The sequence below is a fragment of the Fonticula alba genome (genome assembly GCF_000388065.1).
Source record: "Fonticula alba strain ATCC 38817 unplaced genomic scaffold supercont2.4, whole genome shotgun sequence".
Taxonomy (NCBI): Eukaryota; order Rotosphaerida; family Fonticulaceae; genus Fonticula; species Fonticula alba.
Genome location: NW_009242974.1, coordinates 1,689,596 through 1,699,039, shown reverse-complemented (window position 1 = coordinate 1,699,039; position 9,444 = coordinate 1,689,596). Strand labels below are relative to the sequence as shown.

Genomic DNA, 9,444 nt, shown 5'->3' with positions numbered 1-9,444 from the left:
CCGGGCGGAAACAAGGCGGCAGGGGGGGGGGCCCTTCACCACACCCACCCACCCACACACACACACACACACATTCTGCGCTGCACTCGCGGTGGAACATCTGGCCCCTCAGGGACCCATGCAAAAGTACTCCCGCGTGCCGGGGGTGGCCAGGCATGCACAAACACTCGCAGCCTCATCCCCAGGCCCATGGGAAGCCCTGCCGGGTGGGAGCTTCCCGGCTCCCTGACGAGAATGACGAGGCGCCCCTCCCAATCCCCTGGCGGAGAGTCAGGTCTGTCCGTGCCCCGGAGCTGCCGGGCTCGCGGGCGTCTGTGCCCCTGCCCCAGAGGGGGGGGGGGGGGCCGGCGGTCAAGCAGCCTGGCGCGACACCCCCGAGGGCGACGACCGGGCCACGCACGCCGGGCCCTCGGCAGAGGCGAGACGGCCCGGCGCCCGGGCCATGCTGCCCGTGTGCCCTCGATGTGGCGTGCCCCTAGCTGCCTCCTGTCGGGTCACTGTGCCCCCTTGCCTATCCCCCCAAGGGCAGGGGCGGGGCGAAAAACGTGTCCCCGCACGGGCCAGCCAGCCGCCCCACGTTGAGGGCGAGCATGGCCGCCCCTCCTGGGCGGCCGGGGGAGGGAGACCCGACCGCCGGGCGGGGAAGCCCCCCACTCCTCGCCGGAACGCGCGTGCACACACACACGCACACACACACACACACACACACATACATACAGGGAGACATCCCCCTCCCCGGGGTATTAACTTCCACAACGCCAACGCCACCTTGCGCCCTGGCGCCTGGTCTGCCCCGTGGTGGCAGGCACATGCCCCTCGCTCATCGGACGCCGATGCACGGATGCCGATGTGGCCTGGTGGCCCGCCCCCGGGGCGCCCTGGGCCAGGGCAACCTCCAACCTTCAGGCCCCCGGGCCCGGGAGCCGGTCGAATCCCCGGAGACGCCTCCGGCCGCCCGGGGGGCGCGCGCGTTGCCCCGCCGCGCGAGCTGCCGGCGCCCCCCCCCCCCCCCCGGCCGGACAGGGGACAGACCGCGGAAGGGGATGAAGGGGCACCGGGCGTCAGACACACGATGGGGAGAGGGGGGTTCAGCCCCCGGGCATGCGCGCCTGGCCAGGCCTGCGAGGGCGGGCATTTAATTTCCGTGCCGAGGACTCACCGCGGCGCTGGGCCGAGCAAGGCATCATCAAGTGTCCAGATCCACATGAAGGAGCCCGTCGGGCTGGCGATGCCGCGCTTGCGCAGCGCGCCCCCCCCGCCCCCTCCCCGCGCCAGAGGGAAAAGGCGAGAAAAAAAACCCGGCCAGTCGCGACGCCCGCACATGAGGCGGACGGTCTGGTCCGGGGAGGGGGCGGGCGAGGGGGGGGGGGGGACCGGCACGGCGCAACAAGAGATGCAAGCCCAGTCTCGCGTTGCTCATCGCCGGAAGCATGGCCGGCCGACCGGGAATCATGGCCCCGTTGCCCCCCCGGGGGGGGGGGGGGGGGGGGGCAAGGCAGGAGGGGCGACTGGCCAGCAACTTGGCCCGGGTGTTGACTACGTGGGCCGCCCGGGGGCCTCCTGGGCCTCGGGATGTTCCTGCGGCTTCCCCACCCCCCCGCCGCCCCCCTCACCCCCTCGCCGGGGCTCCCCTCTCGGCCCCGGTCGTCCGACCCCCCGGCGGCTGGCCTCGGGCGGGGAGATGTTTTTCCCCCGCGCCCGGAGGACAACTCGGCTACCACAGACCTGGCTGGGGCCCGCCGCCGCCGCCGCCGGCTGCGCCCTCTCGCGCGTCGGCCCCCTCCAGTCGTACGTGAAAAACGGCACCGGGGGCTGAGGGCGGGCCAAGGTGCCGCCTGTGACGTCCTGCAGGGAGGTGTCGACAATATTGTTGCCTGAAGCCGGCAGGCACGGACAGCAGCCTCCGGCCTCCGAAAAAAACACACCCATCCCCCCTCCCTGGGGCCGGCCAATGGGGTGGGGTTTGGGCGGCCTTCCGCCGGATAGCACCTGGTCTGTTTCAGCAGGGCCGGGCCAGGGCCGGGCGGAAACAAGGCGGCAGGGGGGGGGGCCCCTTCACCACACCCACCCACCCACACACACACACACACACATTCTGCGCTGCACTCGCGGTGGAACATCTGGCATGCCCGCTCAGCATATGACCCAGCCACTTTGCTCCGGCGTGAGAGCCCCCCCGGTGCACGCCATAACCCAGACCAAACACCGGGCGTCTCGCCAGCCACGCCGCCCCGTCGACCGACGCTCCACGCGTGCGAGACCCCACCTGCGGGTCGCGGGTAGACCACGCCCGCTACATCCCGCCCCCCCCCCCCCCCCGACCAACCCGGCCAGAGATGCCCCTGGTGCACACACGGCCCGCTGAGGCCAGCTCCTTCTGGAACGCACCGGTCGACTGGTCGGTGAAGAGACGCACGCGGCGCAGGACCGGCGTGCAAAGTGTTGACAAGGCTCGCGCTGGCCCATGGTTTCCTCCGTCGCAGGGTCACCTTGGCGGCCGGAGGCGGCCGGGGGGGGGAGGCGGCCAGCATGTCCTCTTGTGGGTAGCTCAATATCCATATGAATAGAAACATCTGGTTTTCCTTTCTTGCATACCACCAGCCATGCTCCTCGGCGGTGGTCCTCGGCCCGAGCTCCGGCGCCGCTCAGTTTGCCCGCGCGTGCGTGCATGGGACTCGGCAGGGAAGGAATGCCGAGGGCATGTGATTCGGCTCCACCGGGATGCCAAGCATCACAAGGCGAGGCGTGGGCCATCTCCTTCTTGCGGGTCCCGGATCACGCGCTAATCATGCCCCGGCGCTGGCATCTCCGGGTCCCCATCGCCCCCTGCTCCAAGGGCCACGGGCCTGCCCGGCCCCGTCCCCCCTCGAGCGGCAGCCCAAGGCGCTCGCCAGATCTCCCCCCCCCCCCCAAAACAAGACACTTCCCCTCTTCCCCCCTCTCCCCCCTCTCCCTACCCCCTGCCCCCTTGCACGCCCATTCCCCCCCCCCCCACCACAGACGCTCCCTGATGTCCAACACTCCACAGCTCAGCTCGCGCTTCACCTCGGCCGCTCTGTATGATGGCACCGCGCAGGAGGTGATGACCCCCCTGTCGGCACCGGATGGGCCCTCCTCATTGGATGCCCTGCTGGCCGCCCTCCCGGGGTTCCGTACCGGTATGGCCTCTGGGGCGCGGCACATTTCGCCCGCTTTCTGGACACCTCCTTCTCCTGCTCCTCCGATTGGGCCGCCGCCGTTTCTGACCCCTCACCCATTGCCCAGATGTCAACCAGCTGCTGACGGACGCCATTGCCGAGGCCGAGCGGCAGAAAGAAGCCGCCGCGGCCGCGGCCGCGGCCGCCGCGCCGGCCGATGAGGATGCCTTCGATGACCAGGAAGCCATGGAGGGCATCGACCCGAAGGACATCGCCGAGGAGGCGCGCCTTGTCAAGGAGCTCGAGGCCGAGCAGGACTCGGCCAGTGGTGCGGTTCGTACACCTTTCTCTCCGCTTGCCGCCGCCACCCCTGGCCGCGCACTGGCCAGGGCTTCCCGCACCTGAGCCTGCCACATCCTCTGACCCTCCTCCGCTGCCCTTGGCCGGCGCTTTTCCGACTCCTCCCTGTGTTCGGGACTTGCGCGCCTTCCCCGGTGGTGTGTTTTTTGGCTTTGTCGTGTGCATGTGCTCGCGTGTCGCCGCCGCCGCCGCGGCCGCCGCCTATCGACGGCCGCGCGCGATACCCCACAGTCTGACGACCGTTCGCCGAAGAAGGCGCGGACAGATTAGATCTGCCAACGCATGCTCCCCCAATAAACCACCTTGATGTAGGAGAACCAAAAGCGAGCCAAGGCGATGGACAAAGGGGCGGAGGGGCAGGCGGGTGGGCGGGCGGGCAGGCAGGCAGACAGACAAAGAGAGAGAGAGAGAGAGAGAGAGTGAGGGAGAGAGTGAGGGAGGATGGGCACCCCTTTGAGATCGGGCAGGAGGAGCGCCCGGGTCCCGTCCTTCCGTCGGCTGCTTGGGGTGAGGGCTTTTTTTTTGAATCCATCCTCTGACACTCACGTCCTCAGGGACGCCCAACACCTCGATCACCCCTCCTCGGTTACCCGACCGTCTCCCGCCCCCCCCCCCCACACAACCAGCCAACCACCCCCTATATACCACCACGGCCAATCCTCTCTCGCCTCCCTTCCTTCCCCGCCTCGGCCCCCTGCCCTGTGAAAGAGAGCCCACCATGGCCCGACGCCTGCCGGGGCTCCTGTCCGGTCTGCTGTTGTTCGGCCTTCTCGCCGGCAGCTTCGTGCGGGGAGTTGTCTTCGAGGACCAAGCCGGGCGCTTTGAATGGTACGCCACACACACGCACACACACTTGCCCCGCCCTGGCACTGCCCTCCCTCGGACCTCCCTCCCCCTCTTACTGACACTCCCCTCCGCCACACCAGGGCCCGGTCATTTGTGGGTCGCGTTGACTTCGCGACATTCACACCGCACTCGTTGGTGGTCGCCTCGACCGGCGGCGTGGTCGCCGCCCTGCCACGCGCCACCGACTCCCCGGCTATCCGTTCGTTCCCTCCATAGACACTCCTTTTGTTTCGCTGCTGTGCCCAAGCCCCAGCGTGGCGTCTCTCGCTTCTCTCTCTCCCTCCCTCTCTCTCTCTCTCTCTCCCTCTCCCCCCCCCCCCCCCCCCCGACTGCGCCCGCGCGCACGCTGACCTCCTCACTCTCGCAGTTTGGCGACATGTGCTTGACACGTCGGAGCATGTCGTTGCGCTACACACGGCGCGGGTCCTTCGCCGATCTGCCAGCAATGAGCTCACCGCCGAGGAGGGCTCCTTCGTGGCCACGGTATCGGAGCCGGCCGGCGCCGGGCGCCTCGTCTGGCGGGCGCACCGCACCAGCGACGGGGTGGTCGCCGCGTCACGCCCCCTGCTGGACCTGGAGCTGGACTTGCCGCCAGCCAGCACCAAGGCCACCTTGCGCCAGGTTGGCCAGACCCTGTGGGTATCGCGCCCGCAGGATGCCCAGTGCTTTGCCATCGACGTCGAGGTGGGCACCGTGAGTGTGACCCCCTGCAGCCAAGTCCCCCTCGAATCCCCCACCGCCACCGATCACTCGTTGGCCGGCGGCTTGGACCTCATCGATGGGGACCTTGTGACTGAGGCCACCCCCTGCGCCGGTGTCCCCAACATCATTCACATTCCGGGCCACTCGCCGGGTGCCATTCGCCAAGTGCGTCCATGTGTCCGCCCATGCGCGCTGATACGCACTCATCCCCGCCCTCTGGCCCTTTTTTCCTCCTCCCTCCCTGCCTCTCTGTCTCTCTGTCTCTCTCTCTCTCTCTCACCCTCGTCCTCTTCATGGTGACCCACTTGTCATCGTCAGTTCTGGCAAGACCCGGCGGTCGACCGGTCGCTGCTGCTTCAGCATGTCGACGGGACCCTGGCCTACTTCCACCGGCCGAACATCGCCGGTCCCGATGTCACCGAGGCCATCGGCCACGCAGCTTGTATTGCCAACCTGCATGGGCTCACTTGGTCTCGGGCCGAGGGCCTGGTCATGGCTCCGGTGTCGCACATGCTGCTGGATATGCCCGGGGCGTCCGGTACCGTGGACGCCCCCCATCGGGCTGACGTCCATGCGCCCGCGTCGGGCGGTCTCGCCGGGGTGACTCGAGCCATTCTCACACGCTGGGCCAGCGACATCCGCGGCCTGGCGGCCCTCTTCCGGCAGGCGGCCGGCCTTGGCGTCACCCTGCCTGAGACCCAGCTGAAGGTGTGTGTTCTCCATGCGGCCGTGTCCTCCCCCTTCCCCCCCCCCCCCCCTCCCTCTCCCTCCTCCTTCTTCCTTCTTCCTTCTCTCCCTCTCTCTCTGTCTCTCCCTGTCCGACCGGGTGAATTTCGCAATTGACTCAGACCTGTATCCCCGACCCTCCCGCCCCTTCTCCTTGCTCCTCCGCTGCTCGCCATTTCCCGGGCGCCTGACATCCGACCCGCCCCTGCCATGTTGCCGGGCTGCCTTTTATTCTCCCCCCCCCCCCCCCCCCCCCCCCCCTCTGCCCCCCCCACACACATACACTCGTGCAACCTCTCGCGCCATCGCCCACCGACAGGCCGATCCGCTTGGCGTGCACAAGCTCTTGGTTATCCTGAATGCATATGGGAGGATCTTCGGCCTGGCCTCCTCCGATGGGTCACTGCTATGGCAGGGATCCCTTCCTCTGGCCGGCCCGGCTGGGCACCTGGCCGCCGATGGCCGACTCCCTCCGGGCCTGGATTCGACCAGTCAGCTGTCCTGCGTGCCCGAAGACCTGCGTGCCACGCACCAGCAAGCCGACGAGGCCACGATCTTCCTCCGGTGCTCGGTTGCCGATCGGGCCGAGGATCTGGGCCTCTTGCAGAGGATTAGCTTGTCCACTGGCGCATTGGCCGGCCCGGGCGAGATCATGTGCGACAATCCCTTTTCTCCATTCGACCTCCACACACACACACACACACACACACACACACACACACACACACACACACGCGCGCGCGCGCGCACGCATGCATACAAGATCCTCCACTCTCTTTGCCTATCCTCCTCGCCTGCTCCCCGCCCGACCGACCTTCTTACTGGGCATTTGCGCCTCCGCTTTCGCCGCGTTTCTTTGCAGTCCCTTTGTGCCGGTCCACATCATGACGAACCCCCTGCTGGCGGTGGCCGAGGCCGGCGCCAGCCGCCAGGCCGAATGGCTGCTCGTGGCCCCTGGAGCTGCGTCGGCCATGACGGCGCCAGCCGGCCGGCCCTTGGTCGCCGGGGGACAAGGTCCCGACTTGGAGCATCGTTTTTTCCTGGCGGACCATGATGCCAATACCGTGACCGGCTATGGTCTCCGCTGCCCGGCCATGGGCGGGCCGTTGGACCGGCCGGCACAGCTATGGCGCCATAAGCTGACGGACGATCGCGAGACGCTGGTCACCGTGGCGGCCCATTCGCCCGGGGGTACGTACCGGCCCAAGCCGCCCTCCTGGCGGGGCTTTACCACATACTCACTCACTCATTCTCTTTCTCTCTCTCTCTCTCTCTCACACACACACACATACACACACACACTCCTCCCCATCCTGGTGTCCCCTCTCTGGCGGACCCCGCCTTTTTCCGCCTCTACTTCCCTCCCCCCTCGCTACTCTCCTCAGATATGCCTGCCTCCATTGGCCGCATCCTGCCCGATCGCAATGTCCTCTACAAATATCTGAACCCGACCGCCGTGGCCATTGTCTCGCGCGATGCGTCGGGTGTCCTTTGCGTGCGGCTGGTGGACGCCTTTTCCGGGCGCCAAGTCTTCTACCAAAAGCGCGAACGTTCTGCCAGGTGCGCCTGGCAGCCGGCCACCCTGTTGTCACGCCTTTCCATATGGGCCCCGGCCCCGATGTTGACCCTGCTTCCTGGTCCCCGCCCTCCCCTCGGGGGGCTCCTCTCGCCCGGTTCGGGCTTGCTGCTTGCACGGTTATGCGCCTTCCCCCTCCCCCCCCCCCTCCCCTGCCCTTGCCCCAACTGCAGTGCCTCCTCCGTTCAGGCTCTCCTCCGAGAGAACTGGCTCATTTTGACGTATTCAGCGGCGCCGGGCGGCGAGCCAGCCATCGATCAGCACCCTCGCTCCGAGGGGCTCATCAAGGTGGATGTCCTGGAGTTCTTTGAATCGTCGACGCGCAATGCCCGTGGTGACCCGACCACCGGCCTCGAGGGCATCCTGCCGCACGCCGAGGAACACTCCTTCCTCCTGCCATACGCCTTCTCCCCGGCTGGCGTTGGTGATGGGGAGGCGCTGCAGCTGGCCTCCTCGGTCACGCGTCACGGAATCACCAACCGCCAAATTGTCTGTGCGTCACGAGTGGCGCTCTCTCCCTCCCCTCCTTCTCCCCTGGGGCCTGGGCATTTCCCAGCAGCTGGCCTCCGATCAACTCTCTCTCTCTCACACACACATACACACTCTCTCTCTCTCTCTCTCTCGCGCCCCTCCCATAACCGCCCGGCGGATTTCGTCACGTACGTGCACCTCAATCGGCAGTTGCCCTGCCCCAGGGGTTTGTCCTGTCGCTGTCGCGGCGGACGCTGTCTCCGCGGCTGGGCACCGCCGGCACCGCCGGCGCCGACACCACGGCCCCGGCAGCGGCGTCCGGTCCCCGGCCACCGACGCTGCTCTCGCTGCGGGATGAGCACCACCGGATTTCGCTGAACCACGCGGTGCCGCGGCCGCACGCCTGCACCTCGGTCGGGACGCAGCTCGAGTCCACCAGCATCGTGGCGGTCCTCGGCGGACTGGACCTCTTCGTCACGGCTCGACTGAGTCCGGTTCAGCCCTTCGACACCCTGTCCGGCGAGGGGGGCGGTCCCTTCAGCAAGTCCACCGTGGCCATCACCGTCCTGGCCCTGGTGCTGGTGAATGTGGTCTTGTCGCGAGCGTCGGCCCGACGTGCGCTCCAGCGCGCCTGGGCCTAAGCCCCAGCTTCTGGTTCGCTCTTCCTCTCCTCCTTGTTGCCCCTGCCCCTGCCCCTGCCCCCCCCCTCCTGCTCCCTCCCTCCCTCCATCCATACACATATACCCTGCCATATGCGTGTTTGTCCATGCACCCGGCCGTGCCCGCGCGCTTGCGCCCTGAGGGCGCGACCAAGCCCTTTGCATCTCTTTCAGCACATTCGGGGGTCCTGCCGGCCAGCCATGCGTGTCGCGGCACACGGGCAAAGCCCGGAGGGCAAGAGGCCCAGCCGCATGCCGAGGACGCTGCCACCGGTGTTGTGGGTGTCGCGGGCGGACGCCCAACATGGAAAGAAGCCCGTGGCACATTGGTCGGGAAATCAGGGCCATACATTCCTGTGATCGAGCGTTGTCACCTCGTCGGACTTGTGTGAGGATGCATCCTGCGCGTGAGCGTAAGGATCCAGGCTGCAGGGGGGGGGGGGGCTCTGGTGTTGGCTCATCCTTCTTTCCGTCCTGCCAGCGGGCATTGATGAGACCCGAGCGGGGCGTCGTGTCGGCGGGGGGGCGGGGGGGGCGGGGGAATACCTCCCTGGCAGCGACGCGCGTTCCCGCGGGCCGGCTGACCGCCTGGCTGGCTGTTGAAGGGGGCGTATTCAGCGGACCGGCCTCGGGGGGGGGGGGCGGCCAGGCAGGCCGGCCCAGCCCGGGTCGAACGCCGGCGGTCAACCGCCGTTCGCATGCGTCCCTCGCACCAGGTCGAAACAGCGGCCGGCCCGGAGTGGGGCAGGGCGGGGCCGTGTGCTTGCATTGTGTGTGCGAGTGTGCGCGTGGTGGATTCTCACAGGGAAAAAAAGCAGGTGCACCGTGGGGCCAGCGACGCGTCTCAGGGGTCGGGTCCAGACAGGGGGCTTCCCCTTGGCGGGCGATGGCGTCCCCCCGTACCCCTCCCCCGCGCCCCAAAGCACCACTGGCCACCAGGCCCGCGCATGCGAGCGTTCTTCGCTCC

At 68.2% G+C, this 9,444-nt stretch overlaps 2 protein-coding genes across 2 annotated transcripts; both read left to right on the top strand.

The window, feature by feature from the left end:
* Window positions 1-2,984: 2,984 nt before the first annotated feature.
* On the top strand, window positions 2,985-3,767 carry H696_02900 (hypothetical protein; the record flags this gene model as incomplete). The annotated part of the gene is made up of 3 exons (XM_009496795.1): window positions 2,985-3,158; window positions 3,265-3,470; window positions 3,729-3,767. The coding sequence occupies exons 1-3, from the start codon at window positions 3,011-3,013 to the stop codon at window positions 3,765-3,767; spliced, it is 393 nt and encodes a 130-aa protein (XP_009495070.1). The 5' UTR covers window positions 2,985-3,010.
* A 448-nt stretch (window positions 3,768-4,215) lies between these two features.
* H696_02899 (hypothetical protein) lies at window positions 4,216-8,459 on the top strand (the record flags this gene model as incomplete). The annotated part of the gene is made up of 9 exons (XM_009496794.1): window positions 4,216-4,325; window positions 4,424-4,542; window positions 4,711-5,210; window positions 5,364-5,753; window positions 6,091-6,425; window positions 6,634-6,962; window positions 7,157-7,331; window positions 7,521-7,840; window positions 8,029-8,459. 9 exons carry the CDS (start codon window positions 4,216-4,218, stop codon window positions 8,457-8,459), a joined length of 2,709 nt encoding a protein of 902 aa, XP_009495069.1.
* Between the last annotated feature and the right edge of the window lie 985 nt (window positions 8,460-9,444).